Here is a 24,745-nt window from a genome sequence, read left to right as displayed (position 1 = left end):
AGTGGGGAAATTAAATTTTCAGTTGCGTGGACAAGGAAATAGTTATGCAGAAGAAAGAAAATCATGCCTCACTGAAACTCAATATCAGTTTATAGCACTGAGCATTATAGCTTCCCAATTATACATGCATAGTGCATCTTTGGTTTGTGGGCTTCTATAAACATGCAATGGATTCAATTACAGACCTGTGCATTTTGCTATTGCTTGTATTGAATATAGGGGAGTAGACTAGGCAAACTGGGAAAGTTTTACCCCTTAAGGCATATGAGGAAAAAGTGAGCAGTATTTTATGCTAAAATGATTTAGAATGCTGTCTCATGTAAATTATGAACACGTATAAAACGTAAAATACATTTATTTTCATATAAATATGTTGGTAAATTACCTATATATAAAACAATGTAATTTGTCAGCTAAAGACTAGCCATGAATTATTAAATGAAGCATTTTTTTCCAAAATGGCAGCAGTGGGGCAAAGTGTATCATATGCTTTGGGGTAAAACACTAAGTCAGCAGTGAGCTTTCCAGCCAAAACAAGAAACACTATAATAAAATGCTGAAAATTGCTGCACTACATTTAAATAATCTGAAAGTTTAAACCTTTTCCTGACCACTTTATACAAACTAATTTAAGATTAATAGGCATATGCTCTCTCTCTCTCTCTCAATTGACATTTACATTGTTACAAAAAATTTCATAAAGAATCCAGAAAAAAAATTAGTTTTCATTTTAAAAAAAGCATCACAAATGTTTTCAATAATAAGAAGAAATGTTTCTTGAACAGCAAATCATCATATTAGAATGATTTCTGAAGGATCATGTGACACTGAAGACTGGAGTAATGATGCTGAAAAAGCAGCCTTTCCATCACAGGAATAAATTACATTTTAAAGTATATTCAAATAGAAAAGTTATTTTAAATTGTAATAATATTTTACAAAATTCTCAAAATTCTCTCTTTCTTTTTTTATTATTTATTTCTGATCAAATAACGGCAGCCTTGGCGAGCATAAAAAAAAAAAAAAAAAAAAAATCGAAACTCTTGAACGCTGGTGTATAAATGTCCCAGTATAATTTGCTGTGTGTGTGTGTGTGTGTGTGTGTGTGTGTCAGATCTCAGTATCTCACCGTGGTTTTTGTGTTGCAGTGGAGGACTCTCAGATACAACGTCCACACCTCCTTTCCACAGACCCCAAAGGCAGTGAATGCACACATATGGCCAGTCCACAAATATTTCATTCTGCCAGCAGCAAAGATAGAAATCTATTGGTGCTTTCTAAAGCTCAGACAACACATTGCAAACACGAAAGACTGAAATAGCATTCATTTTCAACTCTATTACTATTCTGACACCAAACTAAACTTTATGAAACGACATTGCAATGTTTAACCATAATTCATTCATCATTAAAATTCCGAATGAACTATCAAACGGACTAATAAGACGAATAAGATCACAAAGCAGAAGCGGTGCAGGGGACAGGGAATTAAAGTGGTAGCGGAGAAGAGGGTGAAATTGAGATGCACCATAGCGGCAGCAGCAGGGAATGAAATTACAGACGGCAGAGTGAGGAAAATACAGAAGGAAAATATTTGCATTGAGGCAAAGAGATACGTGCTATGAAAGCAACAAAACTTTACAATTTTTTTCCAAGTTGTTTACCTCATAGTGGAAAAGGCGAGCAGGCCAAAGAAGACGGTGTGCAAGAGATTGTAAGCGACGTCCGGCCGCATACTAAAGGTCCTGTCCTCGTTCTCCCTGCTCACTTGGCCTGACCCATTTGTGCTGGAATGAAGAATAAGGAATCAAACAAGATAGGAAAAAAAGAAATAATACAACCATGCATTAAAACCTAAAGGCAGTTAAGATCAGTGGCATTATTCTGAGTTTGTGTGTGTGTGTGTGTGTGTTTCTTTATGTACAGAAGGGTTAATAGTGTGTTAATTAGTGTGTTTGTGTGTGTGTCAAAATGTCCCCACACAGATGGCAATATCCGAAATCCTTGTCCTTGCAGGGACATTTTTTGGTCACCCATGAGGAAAACAGCTTATAAATCATACTAAGTGATGTTTTTTGAAAATGTAAAATTGCAGAAAGTTTTCTGTAATGGGTAGGTTTAGTGTAAGTGGATAGAATATACAGTTTCATTATGTCTACGGAAAGTCCCCACAAATCATGAAAACACATTGTGTGTGTGTGTGTGTGTGTGTGTGTGTGTGTGTGTGTGTGTGTGGTGCAAAGCCTCTGGGTGTTTGTGGGCTCCTGTGATTCTGATAAGAAATGATAACAAAAAAGAGGTCCAAGCAGCCCTTAAAGCAACAGCAAATCAGCTTTGAACTAATAACATGCATTTAAAAGCCCTAATGAAAAAAAACAAAAACATCTAGAGTCCAATTATTATGTAGCACATCTAATAAAGACTAATAACTATAATTATAAATTAGCATTATGACCTGTGCTCAAGGTGTTTATGAAACCATAATAACTGCTCTATTGGTCATTTTTCAGCCTATTTCTGTGCTCTAATTAGAAAAGTGAACATAATGAGAATATTTAAATTCCCAGAAACACGTCTCATTAATGTGTAGCACACATTGCAGTAGTGCACATGAGCGTTTCCTACAGAGAGAAAACGATGCAGTAGTTTTACCTGAGATTAGAGAGTGCCACCAGCAGCAGTAAGATGAACAGCACACTGAGGGTGCACAGATATGGATAGAGCAGCACAGTGCCAGCCAACCGCTCAAATGTATCCAATGGCAACAAGCCAAATGCCTCTTCGCACAGATAGAGACTGGCATCAAAGTCTCTGAAAGAAAGAGGCAGGGAGGGAGTGCGGGCTGCATATGTATTATACGGATTATTGGGAGCAGCAATTCATCTGATCAACTGAAATGGCGTGATAAATATCTAGTGGATGAGCAGATTATATTGTGTTCCAGATGTTATTTTTTCACCAGAGCTGAACCCATTTAATCACAGCGGATTAATGGCTCGCTCTCGTCTCTGAGTAGATCTCACTTCTGAATAAGACACCACGATATGGCATTTGACTCATGATAAAGGCATAGATGTAGCACCACAAGAGATGACCAAAGACTTACCTCGTTGCCCCGAAGCCAAACTTGGCCTTTATGAATTTAAAGATGTGCTCATCCGATTTCAGTTGGAGTATTTTCTGTCAATTAAAATGGAGAGAGTGAAGGATGAAGTCATTCATGTGAGTGTCTCGTGAGATTGGGGATGTGGGTTTTTATGAGAATGAGATATGAAGACAGACAATGAGAGTGAACGTAAAGCTTTGTCTCAGGAGGAGCAGGTAGAGAAGCTGTACTGTATCATTAATGATGGGGTGGACGATGTAAAACACGATTCATAGCTCACCTTGGCTGAATAATTGATGGTGAAAGTTAATGTGAGGACTAGGAGTGTGTGAAGAGCCAGTTTTCCAACTCGTATAACAAAGCTGCCCGTCTTTAACCCCGTCTGAAAGCCATACACGTACACAGCAGGTATTAATAAATAAACAACAACAATATTCTTAGCCTCTGTTTTCAATCACAACAGAATTGGATGTTAGGAAACACAGATAAGGTTCGTACAGAAAAACAAAAGTGATAAAGTGTTTCAAGTAAACATTGTTTTAGTATAAAGCCCTATTTTGCCTGCTGTATTTAGATATTGTTTCTATCTAATGTGTTTGACCTGTAATGTAATCATGTAGCATATGGGATTATTAGGATAAAATACATTAGTGAGCCTGTAATTCTTTTTTGCACATACATACATTTTGTGCACACTGTATATACTAGAACTGTCATTTTTCTATTCCACCGCTTAAAAGTCAAAATCACACAATATATATATATATACATACACAGTGAGGAAAATAAGTATTTGAACACCCTGCTATTTTGCAAGTTCTCCCACTTAGAAATCATGGAGGGGTCTGAAATTGTCATCGTAGGTGCATGTCCACTGTGAGAGACATAATCTAAAAAAAAAATCCAGAAATCACAATATATGATTTTTTAACTATTTATTTGTATGATACAGCTGCAAATAAGTATTTGAACACCTGTCTATCAGCTAGAATTCTGACCCTCAAAGACCTGTTAGTCTGCCTTTAAAATGTCCACCTCCACTCCATTTATTATCCTAAATTAGATGCACCTGTTTGAGGTCGTTAGCTGCATAAAGACACCTGTCCACCCCATACAATCAGTAAGAATCCAACTACTAACATGGCCAAGACCAAAGAGCTGTCCAAAGACACTAGAGACAAAATTGTACACCTCCACAAGGCTGGAAAGGGCTACGGGGAAATTGCCAAGCAGCTTGGTGAAAAAAGGTCCACTGCTGGAGCAATCATTAGAAAATGGAAGAAGCTAAACATGACTGTCAATCTCCCTCGGACTGGGGCTCCATGCAAGATCTCACCTCGTGGGGTCTCAATGATCCTAAGAAAGGTGAGAAATCAGCCCAGAACTACACGGGAGGAGCTGGTCAATGACCTGAAAAGAGCTGGGACCACCCTTTCCAAGGTTACTGTTGGTAATACACTAAGACGTCATGGTTTGAAATCATGCATGGCACGGAAGGTTCCCCTGCTTAAACCAGCACATGTCAAGGCCCGTCTTAAGTTTGCCAGTGGCCTTTGGACCATTTGGATGATCCAGAGGAGTCATGGGAGAAAGTCATGTGGTCAGATGAGACCAAAATAGAACTTTTTGGTCATAATTCCACTAAACGTGTTTGGAAGAAGAAGAATGATGAGTACCATCCCAAGAACACCATCCCTACTGTGAAGCATGGGGGTGGTAGCATCATGCTTTGGGGGTGTTTTTCTGCACATGGGACAGGGCGACTGCACTGTATTAAGGAGAGGATGACCGGGGCCATGTATTGCGAGATTTTGGGGAACAACCTCCTTCCCTCAGTTAGAGCATTGAAGATGGGTCGTGGCTGGGTCTTCCAACATGACAATGACTCGAAGCACACAGCCAGGATAACCAAGGAGTGGCTCTGTAAGAAGCATATCAAGGTTCTGGCGTGGCCTAGCCAGTCTCCAGACCTAAACCCAATAGAGAATCTTTGGAGGGAGCTCAAACTCCGTGTTTCTCAGCGACAGCCCAGAAACCTGACTGATCTAGAGAAGATCTGTGTGGAGGAGTGGGCCAAAATCCCTCCTGCAGTGTGTGCAAACCTGGTGAAAAACTACAGGAAACGTTTGACCTCTGTAATTGCAAACAAAGGCTACTGTACCAAATATTAACATTGATTTTCTCAGGTGTTCAAATACTTATTTGCAGCTGTATCATACAAATAAATAGTTTAAAAAAAAATCATATATTGTGATTTCTGGATTTTTTTTTTTTGATTATGTCTCTCACAGTGGACATGCACCTACGATGACAATTTCAGACCCCTCCATGATTTCTAAGTGGGAGAACTTGCAAAATAGCAGGGTGTTCAAATACTTATTTTCCTCACTGTATATATGAGAGCAACCGCACAAATCTTTTTAAATTGTTCAAACTTATCTGCCCAAATAGGGTTTCCTTTATTTAAATTCTGTTATGTAATTCAGAACACAATACTAGAGCTCACATCCCAGTAAGCACATGTACAGTTCATCACAGAGATCATCTGGAAAGCATTGTGTTCACTTTGATCATATTTGTGTACAAACATCTGATTAACATCTTTAAGGAGCAGATTAACATATACAGTGCATTCTAAACCATAAATGTTGCAAGGACATTTGCTTAATGTCGGTCTAACATCTGCCAGAATATTTTAGTGACAAAATTACAGATAAGCACATTACAAATCTCCTTCTACAAATTGAATATAATAGATACATGATATTAATATATATATATATTTATGTGTGCGCGTGTGTTATCTGGGATTTCATGCGAAATACAAGATAAAAGGAGTGATGATGTGTTCTTAGAATCACAAATACAGGTGTTATACCCCGACTTTTTTTTTTATTTAGATTTTTTTACCATTTTAAAATTCATGTACTGAGATGGACACTGACCTGGAAGTGTTTGATGAAGAGAACAGACACAATGAAGCTGAGCACCAGAGAACCCAGAATCATAGAATTGCAGAACTGCAGTAGCCACACCAATAACAGACTCAACACCTGCATCAGATAAAGAGAGACCACCTGCAGAGAGAAAGAAATGAATATCCAACCTCACATGAACTCCAAAAGGTGGAAGGTCTCCAATATGTGTGTTTGAGCATCACCTGTTCCGCTGTGAAGAAGTCCAGGCAATCCAAAGTAAAGATTATAAGTGCCTGCACCAGCAGGACAAACTGATTGAATTGCCATGTCAAACAGAAGCAGAAGGTGGAGACGAACACCAGCCACAGCACCACCCTCTGTGGTTGAAAGTACATGAATGCAAAATGATGTTCAGCTTTAACCACCCAGACAACCAAACATACAAAAACCTTGTTCTTTCTTCAGAGCTCATAAAATGATAATGTTTTCAGTGATATACCATATGTCAGGAAAGCAATTAGAGTCTGTGCTGAGAGAACATACTGAGAGAGAACAAATATGTGTTCAGCAGAGTAAATATATCATAAATACACTTGAAATTGCTAACCTCCATTTCATATTTCACAAAACTATTCCACAGCAGCAAGCAGTCAGAAACATTTATCTCAACTTACTGCCTTTTATTTTCCCTGTCTTTTCCGACGAGTTATTAGACTGGATTATATTTACTTTACATTTACATTTGTAATTTTTCCAAAACTTTCTCTTTCTAATTTAGAAATGACTTAACGTAAGCAATTTGTAGGTTCATTTCTGTCAACACTGAAGATTGTAAACACTGTGGCTCTGTGGTGCGATCACAACGGCCCTATCCCAAATGACACTCTTAGCCCTCAATGTCTTCCTCACAGTCCACACTTTTGTGATGTAATGCTGCTTTGACTGTCAGGTAAAAGGTCCTAACGGTCAGCTTTCCAGGAGAGTTTAGCTCCAACCCTCATCAAACACACCTGAACAAGCTAATCAAGGTCTTCAGGATTACTAGAAATGTACAGGCAAGTGAGTTTGATTAAAGTGGGAGCTAAACTCTACAGTGGTTCTCAACCTTTTTTGGGCCAGTGCCCCCTTATCCAATATCCAGGTCTGTATATTTTACAGGGCATTTTAATGTTAAATTCATCAATCTGGTGCACTTTGAGAGTTCAAAAGTAAAAGCTCCAACCCATATTCAGTGTGCAAATTAAACAAAGAAAAATTAAAACCTCTTTTAGTTGTGTCTGTCTACATTACACTACTACATAATAATAGTTATAATATTAATCCCATGACAGTAATAGCCATATATTGTAAAACAAATGCACTGAAAAATTAATTATTATTGTATTATTAATTATTTTTATATCTTGAAACTACCCAAGCAGCGTTTCGCGCTCAGATGTGATGGCGGAATGAAAACATACCAAAATGTGATTGCAGAATATATTTAAATTATCCATCAAATTGTCATTTTCTCCTTACTGTCTTGCGAGTTAACAATAATGCCTGACCAGTAAATTACTTGGTGAACAAGAAAACATTTTGGCATTAGGGATTGGAATTAGGTAATGCCTAAAAATGTAAAAGTTTTACCTTATAAATAGAATTTAGTCGCCGGAGTGAATGGGAAAATGATTTATTGAAAATATTTGAACAAATATAAGTGTTTCTTAAGTCAATACTTTTTAATGGCTTGTCAACTTTCCATTCCTCCGCTGCATGATTCTAGGCACCACCGGATTGTTGTCAGCGCGAAACACATTTTTGAGCACGTGAATGCTGATTCTTGTCAGCGCTGGATTCTAGTGCTTGAGCGCTGGTCTATGACTGGAAAAATTATAGAGTCGTTGCAAAAGTAACGATACATAGCTTAGGCTACATGTCGCATTAAACTGGAAGATTTTAGAATGTTAGGCGTTCTAAACTTTTGAATAAGAAATAATATCAAGTCGTCAAAATACAACTCGTCAAAACTAATAGACTGTAAAAAAAGATGGACGACGCCCCTTCGCTCTCTTCCATTGATGAGAACTGAAGCCGCCAGTGTCCCGATATGGCGCTGACATATTGGAACTTGAGTCTGCGCAGTAGCGATCTCGGGACCAGACCTGCGCAGTAGTGAGCTGGATTTAAAACCGCGAAATCAACGCTCCGCCCTCACTCTCGCAGAATGCACTCAGGGAGAGTGGATTCTGCACACTTTTTAAAAAATTGATTGCAGTACGACAAGAGGCTTGTTAAAATAAAGTAAATACAATCTCCTCAGTCTCCGTTGGTGCTTCAGTGATTACTTCGCTCAGAGAACCTGTCAATCATGACGTTACACCACCGCATCACGTAACTAACTAAAAACCAACTTATTTTTGAAACAGACACTTGAACTTACATCAGCGTGATAAAAACGACAGCAAATGAAAGAAACCACCTTTGGAAAAAAGATATTTGAAGTGTAATTGAATTGTTTAGTTTGTCTCATTGTTGAATAACACGGGGAGGCGGGGCTTATGACCTATACTAGGACCAGTCACCAGGGGGCGATCGAGACGTTTTGGCTTCACTTTTCAAGGCTTGTGCGGCACGCTTGTCAAAACTCCGCGAATCACAACAAGAACGGTGAGAACACTAATTTAAACAGCATAATACACACATCCGAACTTGACTGCACATCATATTTTTGACATTATTGATACTGCTTTCAATCGTAATGCAATAGAAATTAACACAAAAAACCTGCCTAGTGCCTACCTACAACATTGACGGTGGACTTGCGGTAAGGAGTAGAGCGGCTGCGGACGAATGTTTTTTTTTAGCGCTGCTGACGTATTCTTTCACGCGCACCATAGACGTACGTGCACACACAATATGACCTCACACTCTGTGCATATGTTTTACAACATCATTTAACATATACATAGTTCTAACACTTTTTAAATAGGGCACTTAAAGTGTTAATTACAAATAAATTACTAAATGCTTAAAATGAAAAAAAGTAAATTAACAAAAATTTTCGTTATATTATTTAAACTCGTGAACCCTTTCAAAAATCTTGCTTCCAACGCCCCCCGTTGTTCTTTGAACGCCCCAGTTGAGAACCACTACTCTACAGGAAAGTGGACCTTGAGGGTCAGAGTTAAGAACCCCTGACCATGGTCTTGTGGACTTACAGGACACATGCAATAGTCGGCAAGACCGCAAGTGCACATGTAATGTGTCATTTGGGACAGGACCAACATCCCAACCAGCACACTGTCTCAGTGTAAATTTGGGGAAGGGTTTTCTGTAGGATTGGGGATTGAAAATCAATTCCAATTCTGGAATCGGATATTTGTTATAAAATTAAAATTTAGATTCTGCTTATTGATTCTTGTGTGTGCATTTTAATATGATTTTAAACCATTCAAGCACAAGAAGATGCGAAAGATAACTCGACTGCACTCGCACACTGTTATCTGCACAGGGCACATCCAGAGCGCGCACACAAAAAGCCACCTTTAATATAGTGCACGAATACTGAATTGAGTTCTCTTTTGTTTCTTTTTGCGCTTGAATTGACAAAATTATGTCAAAATATCCTGGAAAACACAGTCAGTTATGTCTTAATTGAACGTAAACAGTCGAGAAAGAAAACATGTGTAACAGTATATTGGATCCGTGCATTAGGTCTTAAAGTGACAGAAGCCTAATAAACCTGCTGCCATCTGTGCCATTAATGTAAATCAAACAACAAAAGAAAAAGAAAAATCACTCATGGATCTCGACTGAATACCTTTTGAATACCTTTTGTAAACTTATGCTGGGTACACACCAAAAGATAATCGGGCTGATTTTGGGCCGATTTCCCCCCTTCCGACAATCCTAGCTATGTCCCGATTATCTTGATGGTTCTACAGATTATCTTATCAGATTTTCCCTTGGTGTGTGAGGTGTGTTAAGAGTGTCCGAACCTGCTCGGAAGAATGTCGGAGCCGCCCTGATCGCGAATCGTAAATATTCAACTTGTTGAATATTTACGATCAGAAATCCTGATGTGTGGGGGGAACCCCGAGGACAAACGCGTGCACGCTCTGGAGATTATCACGTGAAACGAAACAATATCCAATCAGAAATCATAACAAACGCAGTCATGGCGCAGCACAAATGAAATTGATGTGGACAGCAGAGATGGAGGATCAGCTTGTTGATTTGTGGCAACAGCACAAATGTTTATACAACGTGTTGTGTAAATCCTTTCCAAACACTATCATCGCAATTTCTTCCTGCATATCGTCCGCCATGCTTGTTCACAGTCGAGACTCTGGTTGAAAATCTGTTCGTGTGTGGTGTGCTGTCTTTGTCACATCATGGCACAACACACACTATAGGAGCAAAACGGTTAAATCTAGGATTTTTTGTCCTCATGTTTGTGGTCTATCACATTTTGAAAATCTTATAAGATGTAAAAAATCTTTTGGTGTGTACCCAGCATAAATAAGGATGAATCTTTATTATATTTATAAAAAAGAAAACTATGCAGTGTTATTTTGCCTTGGAGTTAAATTACTGAATTTTGTTCAGTTGTATTTATTTGTGCTATTGCTAATTTGTTTATTTGTTCTTATTGCATTACTGACTGTATACTTGTCTTTAGTAATGTTAGAAATTAATATTAGTTAGTCTAGTTTATTAGTTAGTTGTTTTTAGGCTGTTGATTTTTGTTCATGGTATTCAGCTGCAACAGAAATTTTTGCAAAAAGACAGAATACATATGTCTGATATCTAAATGTTTGACTTTTTTTCTCCCCATACTGGAATCATACTGGGAATCGATAAGCAGAATCAGAATCGCTAAAATTCAAATGATACCAACCCTACTTCTGTTTTTCCAACCAATGGGAGATGAGAGTGAGTGTTCAGCAAATGTTTGGTGAAGCTAGTGATGCAGAAATTACACACTTCAGTGTTTGATCCATCTCACATCACAGTGATCCGGAGGCAGTAGTCCTCCAGTCAACAGAACGCTGATACTCTGTGACAGCAGTTCTCGAGAATCGGTTCCAATCAATGGTTGCAACAGTTGTCGAGTCACCAGTAAACTGAACTGAGAACAGTCTCAGACTTGATCGCATTGTAGATAACTAATGAGTTAGCTGCTGATACTATGAGCATGTGTGAACCAAGGACTAGCTCACATTGAACGAGTGAAATGAAAGTTTCTTTAAAATCAAACGCATAGTACAGATAGTTATATTAAACAACATCTTATTAAAACATGCAAAAACAGTTCAGTCAAGACATGTAAATTCATTTTAATACAAAGCATTGTGTATGCAGGGTGTCTGATTGTATTTTTTCCCCTGCCGGGATGATAGCGTTACATATAAATAACGTCATTATGTGATGATGTGAAAGAACCGTTGAATACTTTTTTTTCCTGAAACAGAAACTAACTGTTCGAAAGAACAAATTCACTAAAAAGAATTGGACTTCCCATCAATAATGGATATCATTTGATAGTGGTTACTGAATATACATCTAAATTTATGAGGACAGACGATTACCTGGTGAATAGGTTTTAGCTGTGGCCTTAAGTAGCAGGTTATGGCAGCCACCTGAAGAGCAAAGAAAGGTATTGACCAGTTCTCCCTTAGAGATATGGTAAACTCCACGCGTGTGGTGTCCACTCTGTACACAAATGAAGAATGCAATCAAGCACAAAGAAAAAACACAGGCACAAGAAAAACAAAGTCTGAAGGTGTAATTTTTCAATGCTACAATATGTTCTACAATTCCAGCTTAAAATGCAGAGAAGTCATTCGTGAGTTTCCTAAAAAGTGTAAAAATTGTGATGTGATCCAAACATTGCTCCTCTTGATTGAGCTTCCATACCAACTCAAACAATAGTTTGTGTGTGGACTATCTGTATCTCTATTATTTTGAACATTCAAAGCAGGCTTCTTAAATACTGAGATTGTTCCAGAGGGAACATCCTAATATCCTAAAGCCCTAAATGTCCTTGAGAGATTGAAACCGTATTTTAGAGAAACATATCGGCCTTCACAATTACCTAAATACAGATACTCACTGCATCACAATAAGCATTTATTCACACCAGATTGCAAAGGTGAGTTTTGTGTGCATGAAAGATTGATTGTAATTTTGTTGAGCACACACATACCTGTTCAGAATGTACCAGACTCCACTGAGGGCTCCAGCCAGCCATGAGTCACTGAGTAACCAGCTAGTGATAAAGAGAGCGAAGACATACACTGTCTGCAAAGCAAACACTGTGTAGATGTAGAAATAAATTGGCTCCAAGTAGGTCTGCAAAACAAACACACAGGTTGGAAAAGCCCAAGACAATCTATACATCTTACAAAGAAAACAGAAGTGATTGAACACCTGGATGGGAAGTATTCTGTACAAAATGCTAAGGAACACTTCCTGGTAGATGTTCATACGTTGAAGGATGTTTATTGTCCTCTTGGATTCAGTAGTGTTGTCATGAATAAGCTCATAAAGACCTGTGAACATAAGAACACACACTCTTAACTCTTAGGCACATTAGTTTTCACACACACACACATACAAAAATGGTTTTAAGCCAGTTATTTATATATTTTGCTGCAGTGTGTCAGTAAGAAATATCAGTTTACATTTCCAAACATTCCTTTTGCTATTAATTATAATAATCCAGTGAGATTTTTGTATGCACAAGGAGTCTGACAATCTGATCTCACCATCATCGAGTCCATCTGTGATTACATGAAGAAACAGAAAAAACTGAGACATATGAAGAACCCTATACCTGCAAAGCTACCTGAAAAACTATGTGCAAGTGTGGTCACACCAAATATTGATTTGATTTAGTTAACAGAAGTTAATTGATCTAATTAATCTATTTATGACATTATTTTTGAAAGTATTCTCACTGTACAGCAGTTTTACACGAGTGCCTCAACTTTTCACAGTACTGTAGCTTTGCAGGAAGGTCTGCTAATCGTCTTAGATCGTCCAGTTCTTCTGGATTTAGTCTGTCTCAGTTTATATATATATATATGTATATATATATATATGATACAGTATATATATATATATATAATACAGTATATTTCTGTGGATACTATGCTGCATTTCAAAGGCAAAACACAGTAACTACACCAACACTACAATATAGAACATCTTATTTGGATTTATTTTGATTGCTCCAGTATCAAACTGAGCATAGTTGAGCCAAACCCATCAGTCACAACACAGATATATTATAATAGTCTTAAATACTTTTTTGACAAAATGTATAGTTAGTATATTTTGCCTTTGTATAGCAGTATGCCTTATATAATAATTAGAGCTCATATGCAGACAATAATACTTTGATAATACTTACTTACAATACAACAACGATTCGAAAGGTTTCCACTATTGTAAATGTGGGCTGAAATTGCCACTAAATGGAATAATGGAAGTGGATTTCAAAATTTCAAACCAACCTTTCTTTATACTACTGCAGATAATACTACAGCTGTGACATTTAACAGTAATCAATTTCAGTGAATGCTTAATACAAAAGCAATGCTCTGAACATTTCTATAAGTCCAAAGGCCCAATTGTAGTGGTGTCTAGAGAACAGCTTTTGGCATCACTGCGGCTCTTACCATTTCAGTCTCAATGGGTAATGACCTAATTGTATTTGTTTTTCAGTGTAGGAGCACAAAGAAAATCCATTCAAAATGGGGCTGTTAAGCCAATTAGCATGAGCAAAGACCATTTAGAGCAAAGTTGTGCATTTCCTCTCCATTTTCTGAGACCAGTCACACTGATATGGTTACGTAATGAGACATTCCTTCGATAGCTCTCGGATTACGTAAGTGATAATGGAAAGCAAACAGCGAAGTACAAGAAACTTGCTGTTATGGACAGAGCTAAAAAAAAAAAGCTTAGGGTTAGTAAGAAAATGGGATCATAGGTAGTAGGTACTTGAAAATGTTTTACACTTACAGACAGTGATTATAAAATAATAATTGCCCTATAGGAGCAATATTACTACATAAAAAAAAAAAAAATAAGAACTTAAAGGAATAGTTCACCCTAAAATGAAAATGAAGTCATCATTTACACACCCTGTTGTTGGTGTATTGGCATTTGACTTTCTTTGTTTTATGGACCACAAAAAGACAATTTTTGAAAACGTCCTTGTGCTCATCCATATAATAGCAGTGAATGACAGTGAATAGAAGCATCAAGATTTGTAAAAAAAATGCAAAATGTATCACAGAAAGATCCCATGCAACACATATATTCCAAGTGTTCTGGGGGTATAAAATAGGGTTTAGTGAAAAACAAACCGAAATTTGATGTATTATTCAACACAATTCTTGACCTTGGCTGTTGGTCCTCAGTGCACGGCTACACACCGTGCATGTTCGCAAGACTCTATTAGCGCTGCATTCACTCCTTCTCGCTCAGAAAAAAACAATTTGTGAGAAATCAAGATAAATAAAAAAACAGAACATTAAATACAACACCTAGAATTCCCCCCCAAAAAAGTATCTGTGCACATTCTTCACTGAGTCCAATATCACCAGACCGCAACTCTGTTTGTCTGACAGATGTGAACACAATAACTCCTTGTTATGATGAACACAACAGATATATTCACCTCAGAGAAGAAGGTACATTAGATGTTGGCCTATTTCATGTCTCATTTTTGTTAATCTTGATTTCTCACAACTCATGTGCTTTTTCTGGGCGCGACGGAGTGAACTGATGCGCACACGTCGTGCAGCCGTGCAGAGAAGACGAACGGCCAAGGTCAAGAATTTTAAATAACACATTAAATTTACGTTTGTTTTTCACTAAACCACATTAAATGGTCCGTTGTGGTCCAAAAGTCATTGTGGTCCATAAAAGAAAGAAGGCCATATGGCATTAAAACAACACCAGGGTGGGTAAATGATGACTTAATTTTAATTTTAAGTTGAACTATCCCTTAAAACATCAGTGTTCTATCAGAAATATGGCATTATGCAAGGGTGATCGTATAGTCGTATATATCTTGTGAGTAGATATCTGTACCTTGCTGTACAGAAGGGGCCTTCAACATCTGTTTGTAGTAGGAGTAATAAAGGCCACATTCTGTCCGGAAGGAGATTTCACGCTCGACTTCCTACAAATGCAAGAAGAGAGGATAAGATTCAGTAAAAATGAACTATGACAAGAAGCACAACAGGAGTAAATGGTGTCAAAATGAAATGCATTTCCCATCTGAAAAAGAAATCAGTGCAGCTATCTGCCCAGAATAAACTGAGATTTCATTCGCAATAAAAACCTTGAGGAAGAAAAAAAACAGGTGTTGTAAATATGGTGGAGTTTTATAGTGGAAGCAGTTTTCAGAACTAAACAACATCCCGACAAAAAAAGATCCATATGCTCCTCGAGATTAGAATTGCATGAAATTTGGTTTTGGTTTGAAGAGACGTGTTACACTTTTATTTTTCTTGATAAAACAGCCTTAAACCTTTTTCTTCTGAAAAACTCAAGCACAAAGAGTCAAAAAAAAAAAAAAGTATAATAATGAGGGTACTGTAGAACATAACACAATGGAGATAACACAACTGAACAAACACTGAACAAATGACCAATACTGCTTGTCTTTACACAAAGAGCATGCATTCATATCTTCATTCCACAACATTTCTTAGCAACATTCTTGCTAAAAAAATTAAGACAGATCCTGCGTCTGCTTACCTTTAAGTGTGAAAACCACAGCAGGTTCTCGTGTATAGAATAAACACACCATGCATGAAACAACCCAATACCCCCTGCCAACAGTAATCCTGCTGCTATGACAACAGCCGGCCAACAGTTTTGTCCAGAAATGTGATTCCATGAAAGCTTTACGCACTCTTCTGTGCCCCTTTGCCCACTCTTGTAGTCCCTCGGATTGTCTTTTGCCCCAAAGTTTAGCAATGGTGGTCTATCCAGGGCGGTCCCTACATTATCATTCGAATTGCTCTTCCTCCTGCTACGAACCCTCATTCTCAAGGACTATTATCCTACGTCTTTCCCGTCTTTCCTAAACGTCCCTCTCTCTTTCCCTGTTTGAGACCGCAAGCTCTTTTGTTTATCGGTCTTTCCAGAATTTCATGCCCAAAAACTTCATAGCACATGTATTAAAACAATAAAACAAAACCTCATGAGATCATTCTAAGCTCCAGTCGCCACCAAACAGCAATCTGCCGGAGGAACATTTTACATGTGATCAGAGAGGGGCTGAGACAGGGGGAAAGGCATGTGGGCCGCACAACTGGTGACCTCTTGAAAGTCAGGGAAAAAGAAGGGAAAAAAAAAGCTTGGAACATCATAAAAAAAAAAAAAAGGTTTAAGAGTATTTGCAAAAACAGTTATCTGAACAAATGATGGAACAATGTCCAGCTTGAAATTAAGACCGTCGTGGACATGACTTCACACGCAACAAATTTAGGAGCGTCCCAAAAGCATCTGTCTCCTGCTGTAGTGCGGCGTCCCAGAGGAAAATCAAACACGTGACTTCAAACGCCTTTGTTCAAAAATCATGGCAATATCATCAATTACAAAACTTAAAATACTGGAACACTAACACCAACTGAGAACATTTACAAAGCCCCTGTGAAATGTACTGCTGGTTTCCATTAAAAAAGTGGAAACGATTATAAAAATAACATGGAATCTGTGTTTCTAACAGAGGCTCTCTGCAGTAACATTTGATTAGCTGCTAACCACATTCCCACAGGTCTTCCTCTGAAACAGAACAGGTGATTTATTTTCCTGCAAATAAAGCACACCCTTTCTCAAATGCTCACTTGAGGCGTTCTTCAACCGAAGAATGAAAGAAACATATGGGGACAAAAGCTGTGGTCATCCAGTCCCTGAAGCTTCCAGTCACGTTCCGGAAAGCAAGAGTGCAGATGAAAGTAGGATGACTCATAAGCAAGTCATAAATACCAGCCAGCGTGCATGAGTTTCCTTTTTCCACTGCTGTCGCACTCTGACTTAATTTTAAACCTGAGATGACCTTTTGTGCTATGCATTCCACGTGCTGCACTATATAAACCAGGCATAACTGTTATGTCTCATTTATAAAAATAATTATTACTATTACAGCACTGTCTCCCTCATCTGGCCCCCATTTTAGAGCTTGGAGTCTCTATTAACAAGTTGAATCTGGTGGGTTTAATTAGGGAGAAAACCAAAATGTTTAGTGTTGGGGTCCTCCAGAAATTGGGTTCGAAACCATTCGTTTACAGTGTCAACTTTATGTTGCGTCTTTAGCCTAGATGAAGAATGTACCGTACTGTAATCAGGAACTCGTTCAGGATACAGTAATTATTAAAGTGCCCCTATTATGCTATTTTAAAGTTTCCTAATGTTGTTTTGGAGACTCCTACGACAGGTTTACATGCATCAAAGGTCAAAAAACGGTTTAATTTTCTCATAATGTACATTTGCACATCACCACATTTTCAATGATTCTCAAACGACTCATCTCTCTAAATCCCTCCTTTCCGCGAGCTACTCTGCTCTGATTGGCCAGACAGCGCAGTCTGTTGTGATTGGTTTACCGTGTGTCGAAAAGAAAAACCTCCATTGCCATAACAACGTCAGATCTGCAATTTTACTTATAGGCTTACTTATTTATTTACCGAGTATTTATCTAATTTATTGCGGTGAACATGTGGAAACTGTATCAATAACAGTGCATACATTATGCTCGACATGATGATGCTATCCAGTATCCACAGGAATCAGCTGCAGGTTTGAGGGCGTTCAAGTTTGCCCTGGTGTCTGCGCGCGCAATATTCTAATGTTTCGTCTTGACGTCACAACGAAACGGCGTATGACTCGTTTGAATAACGATTCATTTAATTGACTCAGAGTCGACTCTTATTTTTGAAAGACAATAACTTTGTGTATGGTGCACTTTCAGATTTAAAACTTTGCAGGATGTTTTCATTCACTTGTATGTTACACACTACATGAAAGCCGGTCATTTTCAAAATCCATTAGGGGCCCTTTAAATATGCTCTTCAGACTAATGAGTGAAGAAAGTATCCTGACATCACATTCTGAAAGAAAAGTGCTCTTATCTAGTATTATGAAGTGTAGTGCATTGTCAATCAGAGTATTTATGAGATGCACTGTGTTCTGAGAAGAAAAATAATCTGAGCAAAAAATGTTCAATGCTTGCAGAAAAGCAGCAGGTTTGGCTGCTGTTAGCTTCACTAAATGAAAACTAGGCCTTGGTTCCACAGTCACGTTGAAATAAAAAGGGCTCTCAAATTGCATGGCACCATAAATAAAAAAATAAAATAAAAATAAATAAATGGTGATTTATTGCAAAACCAGCGGCGGTAAATCCTGCATTGATTGGGAGATGTGGTTAAACTACTCCTGATCTGCTTTATTTTAATGAGCGATCTGGGATAGAGGGACATGCTGATTTATCCAACTGAACATGACATAACTTTTTTGGCATGGTGGTTTCATCTGTTTTAGGTCTGGAAGTCATAACATGATCTGCAGCCTAAACTCTGGCTAAATGTTTATGTGACTGTTAAGCCAAAGAGGGAAATTATCTTTCAGCACATATGGAAAACAATTCTTTTACAAGAGGAAATGCATGGAAAATAGGACAGATGAGAACACCATCACTGACTAAACGCAACCACACATTATGAATCTAGATCTCTTGAGCTGTTATTTATATTAGTCAAGAAGCCTAAGAACACTAAAAAGACCTCTGTCTTTTCACCAAAGACTGAAAAGGAAATGAATACCAAATGGAAGGTTGTATCACTTTGTTTCAGACCATTGAACATAAAAAGCTCTTTACCTTTATATTGGAGAACCACAGGTCATTTTCATGAAGTGTAGCCACATAGATGCAGCATAGCAAGCCCAGACTAACTCCCACTATTGAGCCAATGGTTATACACAATATTGTCCACCATGAGAATCCACCTGGAGAGAAAGACAACATTATCACTCGGAGTCGGACCACAATTTTAAACAATCCACATGGTAAACAAGAGACATGCACACTGATCTATGGTTAATATTACATGGATATTTGTGTATAATATTTTTATACTGTATTAGCCTATTTATTTTGGTAACTCTTTATTTTGATGGCCCCCTTTAGACATTCTGTTGACTATAAGTTACGTTGCACCAACATGTCAATTAACTCTCATTAGAGTATTGGTTGAGTATTAGTTGACTGTTAGGGGTAAGGGAAGGGTTAGAAGAATAAGTTGACATGCACTTTCAAAGTGAATTATTGTCAGTAGAATGTCAGTTGGAGGAGCATCACAATAAAGAGTTAGCAGATTTTAAGCAGACAGTCTACTAATACTCTAAAGAAAGTTAGTTGACATGTAGGTGCAACATAACTTATAGCCTAATCAACAGAATGTCTAAAGAGGACCATCAAAATAAAGTGCAACTTTTATTTTTTTTATTATATTATATAAAACTATGTCTAATGTATAAAAGTGTTTTGCACTTTGATACATGTGAACAATCGTTAAATACTTTACAGGGCTCTAGAGTGCGACCAATTTGGTCGCATATGCGACCAAATTTTGTAAGTGTGCGACTAACATTTTTCCTAGGTCGCACCGGTGCACCTAACGTCCTCGCATCCGCTGCCTCTGCACGAACGTTTGTTGGCGTTTGTTCTCCTTTGACGGAACTCACACTCTTCTCTCACGCGATGCCACAGCTCGCACAACACGACAGCCCTGCTTAATGAGTGACGACGGAGGACAGAATTAAACATTCAAACGTAGCCTGGTTACACTTAAGGTCTGTTATATTAGTCTGATTTTATTTTAAATTTCGGCTTCCAAAGATTATAAAAAATAATATATTGAGGTAACTTAAAACCATTAAAAACTATCTACGCGCAAATTCTTCCCTTCGCAGCATTACGCTGTCATTTCTCCCTAAAACTCAGAATCAGCACGATCGGTGATTGTTGTAAATGCAGTCTAGCTACTGTTGCTAAATTGCGGGACGCGTTTAATAATTGAAAGAGCTATTAAAAACACAAAAATCTGCGCAAGAGATGTTGTTCGCATGGCGGCGCGCGCTCCGAAACAGTCCGAGACAAGCAAATTATACTTTCGGTTTCATGTGCAGATTGTGCGCGTCTAAACGATCAATTGTACACAAAAGCGTGTCAAAATTACCGGCTTTGAGATTCACTAAAAACAGTTTATGTCTTAAATGGACGTAGTTATGGAAACAGTTGGGAGAATATGGTGCATCAGTAGCCTATTAGATCTGCACCCGGTCTTAAAGGGGCCGCAGTCTAATAAACATGCTGACGATTGCGCCATTACTGCAAATCAAACAACAAGAGAAAAATCACTCACAGCTCTCGAAAGAATAACTTCAGCTTTAATAAGCATTAATCTATTTATGATAAATTTTACAGTGTTATTTTACATTTTATTACTTTATTAGATTTATTTTTAGACCATGCCTGAACAGTAGTAGGCCTTCCTGAAATTAAAGCACTGTGTAGGCCTATATAAAGTGTATCTTTGTTTAATTGTTTATCTTTTGTTTATCTATTGTTTATCTTTGTTTATTATATATAAAACAAAAAGAACCATAAGAATACAGTTAAAGTACTGTATCGATAAGCAGTATCGGTAAGAGTAGGAATACCGTTAATAATTGTGCTTCAAAAAATAAATAAAAGTTTTTACCTACACCTTCTTGTTTAAATTCATTTACATAATATATATGAATGTGTATAGAGCGTGATAAAAAGGTGACCTTAAAATTGTGGCGTTAAAGGTGATACATCCGAGGAAAAATTTGGGTGCACCCAAATTTTGTGCTGGTGCACCTAAATAAAAAAGTTAGGCGCACCAGTGCAACCAAGGCAAAAAGTTAGTCTGGAGCCCTGCTTTACTTGCTGACATTCACATCTCAAGGCTCTGGCTTGAACTTATTAAAGGGATACTCTACCCCCAAAAAAGAAAATTTACTCATTTACTCACCCTCATGCCGTCCCAAATTTAGATGATTTTCTTTCTTCAGATGAACACAAATTAATTTTATTTAGAAAACTAATCCATCTCTGTGAGTCCATATAATGCAAGTGAATAGTAAACTAAAATTTCACGTTTCAAAAACCAAACAAAGCGATTATGACGGTAACCCATACAATCCTAGGGGATAAATCAATGTCTTCTAAATTGAAACAATAGGCGTGTGAGAGAAAATAATAATATTTTAAACTTTTGAAACTATAATACCATAATTTCCACTCAACCATCATACACAGGTTCATGAGTTCAAGCTTGTTATGACAGTTGACCAGAAACTATGGTTTATAGTTTAACACACCTATGGTCAGTTTCACAGACTAGTCCCAAACTAAAATGCATGTTTGAGCTGGTTTAACTGAAAGCAACTGCACTGGCATTTCTTAAAATATGTCAGTGCTATTGTTTTGTCTCAATATTCACACCAGTAATGTTTTTGTTTTTTTCTAAGGTATGTTAAAAAAAAAAAAAAAAAAACTACTTAAATGTCCTTATTTAACTAAGGACTAATCCTGGCTAAATCTGAACCCTGTCTGTGAAACCGGGCCCTAATGTTTTGCTTCAAAATTATTCATGCACTAGAACACCATAGGTTACCATTGTAATGGCTTGCGTGGTTTATGAAGATTATATCGCTCACACTGGAGAATTATTTTTCTAAAAATCTTTTGTATGTGTGTGTGTGTGTTCATCTAAAGAAAGAAATCCATATACATCTGGGACGACATGATGGTACAGTGATGGTAAATTATGAAAAATGTTTCATTTTTGGGTGGAGTATCCCCTTAAATGTACTCATCTACTGTAACAATCAGCACTGACCTGTTGCAAACCACTCTCTAGGTTCAGTTACACACTCTGGCTTCAGGTTCTGAATGCTGGGCCCCGGCTCCTTCCCTTTACTGCCCTTCCTCTGCCTGACGGCAGTCATACTGGAAAACAGGCTTCCTAGTGAAATATAAGTTCAATAATGATGACAAAAGACATGTTTTATATACTGTTAAGTACTGTACAGTAAAGTATATTGTGTGTAAAATCGTGTTACAGGACTTGCTATGTTTACCTCCTCAGTCTAACGCCGTTATAGCCAACTGTATATTATATAGGCTAGTGTTTACTGACAAACCTGCAGTTACCATTTGAAAAGGCTTCATATATACCAACAACACGTAGGCTACTTTGAAGACACCCCAAGCTTTAATTAGGGAGGGCTGGTCCATAATTTGCACCCTGGTTTTGAGCAAATGATTACAGCTATGATGAGATAATACTGTAGCCCACATAACGATAGCATAATACAGCAGCTGTTAACGTTACATGTATAAAATTAGACAGCCATTACTCAATCAGCAAGTTATTCAAAACAATGATTAAAATCCCGCCTCTTGAGGTGTTGAGAAACACTTCACTGGGATACAGCGATCCGTTATACTGGAAACACAAGAGCTAACGGTGTCAATTGTCTCCATCCATATTGACACTTTCGCGAACTACAGGCAAGTTTAACAGCCAGAGAGCGTCCGTAACAAACAAAAGAGCGCACTCGATACAAAACAATAAAGCATCGCTCCACGCTTATTTCATTCATTCATTCATTCATTCATTCATTGGCAGGCCTGTGTTTTGCAGCGGCGTTTCCTGCTCACAGCTCAGCAACAATGTCAGGAGATCTCAGATCGCATCAGCCGCTGATCTCGGTCTCCAGCAAGGGGACAGGCGGCTGTCTACTGCCTCACCTCGCTCATCCCCCATTCTTTGCACTCACTGTAAAACAATGCACATTAATGCACTAATGCTTGCGCGTCTCTCACCCTGTTCAATGAAGCTCTTAGTTCCTTATCGGATGTCCGGTAGCTCCTCCTCCCTCACAGACACTCGCCTCCAGCCTGCGAGCGGCGCATAAAGACAAACCACTTCTCCATACAGTTAACGGGGGAGAAAATGAAGATAGGATATTAAATCCGCGAGCAGTTCGTTAAATCAGCGCGGTGTTGTTCCTATTCTGCAGATTGACAGCATGCAGCACCGCCTCGTAAAGAAACGATCGGCTTTAAATGAGCGTGAGCGCATTCACTATTACATCCAGCTCCTCACCCTCCTGGGAGACTCTACACCTCTTGAGTCTCAGTAACCTACCTGTTGAACAGCTGCCCCGGGACGCATGATCGTGACACCCAGTGATGTAGTGGTGCCTATAGAGAGGGTATACTCTTAATTTATGCCCCCAATATGTTTTAAGCGTCCCAGCAAATGATGAACGCTCTGTGTTATAAACAGTGACATGTAGTCTTGCATAGTTCACCCCAAAATGGGCCAGTAGCCTAATATTTGCACATTCTCACTTAACTTTTGCTGCATGACTTCATGGAGAAAGGATCATTATGAAATTAATATCAGCCACAGAAGAGGTGCAGTTTTTGCAATTTATACTGGCCCACAGACTATAGGAAGAGACAACTAAATAATTATGAATTTTGAGTGACTATTCCTTAGTCCATCCACACATGAAAATTGGACAACTATAAGGGATCACTGTCTTTACTGGGTGTTCTTTATTCGCATGAGATTGGATTAGCTACTAAATGATGCACATGAGAGGGGATTTAGAAGTGGGTATAAGCTACGCAATGCAGACTGAAAAAGAAGTGGGTATACGCCGTGTATACCTGCGTATACCCTGCACTACACCAGTGGTGACACCCATAACGGCCAACTGCTGTGGATAATTTATTGTATATGGTAACTGCTAAACTGCAGTATATTTGCTCATGGGGATGGAGCAATTTAAAGTTCGTTTAAGTAATGGTGCTTATATTTTCTGTCGCAACAATGACATGAAAATTCTGTCACTCATGTTGTAGGCTAATGATTTTTAATTTCTCAAATTTTAAGCTGGTCCTTAGCCGACCCAGAGAACCAAAATGGGTAGGTCTAGGCCTACATCAAATAGGCTAGTTGTCACACTATGGTTATATTTTATCAAACATTTAGCCTAGACAAGGCTGAAAATTAGTTTGAATCTGTGATCATTAATTTAAGTGAATGTTGAATTTGTTAATATGACCTATAATAAATCTTTGACATGGTACTTCTGTAGTGATCGACAGCCAAAGAAAAGCAAAAACTTGTTATACACTCAAAATACCTCATCAGTTAAATGTAGCCTGTTTTATCTAATGTGTGTGTGTGTGTGTGTGTGTGTGTGTGTGTGTGTGTGTGTGTGTGTGTGTGTGTGTGTGTGTGTGTGTGTGTGTGTGTGTGTGTGTGTGTGTGTGTGTGTGTGTGTGTGTGTGTTTTAGATGACATGTATCTAATCATGTTTGTTGGATGTAATCAGACTCATAATTATGAACCAATGTGATTTTCCACAGGCCCAAACTTGACTACATTATAGGCTAGTGACCAAATGTAATTTTCTTTCAAATCATTTCATATTAAAACAATGTGGTTTCCCGGAGAGTCTAACTTATTGCATTGACCTAATGTGATTTTTCCAAAGCAAAATATTAATTGAGAATCTATACAGATTATTTGTAAATAAATACACAATAATAATAATAATAATAATTTGCTGGACTATAAATAGAGTAAATAATTATAAATAATTG

General features: G+C 38.0%; 1 protein-coding gene across 3 annotated transcripts in view; it reads right to left on the bottom strand.

Moving 5' to 3' along the window:
- The window catches only part of dpy19l3 (dpy-19 like C-mannosyltransferase 3), a 56,254-nt gene extending 33,002 nt beyond the window's left edge, over nucleotides 1-23,252 (bottom strand). The window contains exons 1-14 of one of the 3 annotated variants that reach the window (XM_084405502.1): nucleotides 22,949-23,252; nucleotides 21,960-22,085; nucleotides 18,908-19,035; nucleotides 15,112-15,202; nucleotides 12,439-12,560; nucleotides 12,215-12,360; nucleotides 11,598-11,721; nucleotides 6,267-6,401; nucleotides 6,052-6,183; nucleotides 3,387-3,488; nucleotides 3,107-3,180; nucleotides 2,653-2,811; nucleotides 1,665-1,787; nucleotides 1,130-1,241 (exon numbers count right to left, since the gene is read on the bottom strand). In XM_084405502.1, coding sequence (XP_084261628.1) covers nucleotides 1,130-1,241; nucleotides 1,665-1,787; nucleotides 2,653-2,811; nucleotides 3,107-3,180; nucleotides 3,387-3,488; nucleotides 6,052-6,183; nucleotides 6,267-6,401; nucleotides 11,598-11,721; nucleotides 12,215-12,360; nucleotides 12,439-12,560; nucleotides 15,112-15,202; nucleotides 18,908-19,035; nucleotides 21,960-22,068 — 1,557 coding nt within the window. In that variant the 5' untranslated portion in view covers nucleotides 22,069-22,085; nucleotides 22,949-23,252. Of the gene's footprint in view, nucleotides 1-1,129; nucleotides 1,242-1,664; nucleotides 1,788-2,652; nucleotides 2,812-3,106; nucleotides 3,181-3,386; nucleotides 3,489-6,051; nucleotides 6,184-6,266; nucleotides 6,402-11,597; nucleotides 11,722-12,214; nucleotides 12,361-12,438; nucleotides 12,561-15,111; nucleotides 15,203-18,907; nucleotides 19,036-21,959; nucleotides 22,086-22,200 lie in introns of all 3 variants that reach the window. The other 2 variants (XM_084405503.1, XM_084405504.1) reach the window with 2 other exon arrangements.
- Between the last annotated feature and the right edge of the window lie 1,493 nt (nucleotides 23,253-24,745).

This window comes from Rutilus rutilus, assembly GCF_951802725.1.
Source record: "Rutilus rutilus genome assembly, chromosome: 3".
Classification (NCBI taxonomy): domain Eukaryota; kingdom Metazoa; phylum Chordata; class Actinopteri; order Cypriniformes; family Leuciscidae; genus Rutilus; species Rutilus rutilus.
This window is presented reverse-complemented; position numbering and strand designations above follow the sequence as displayed.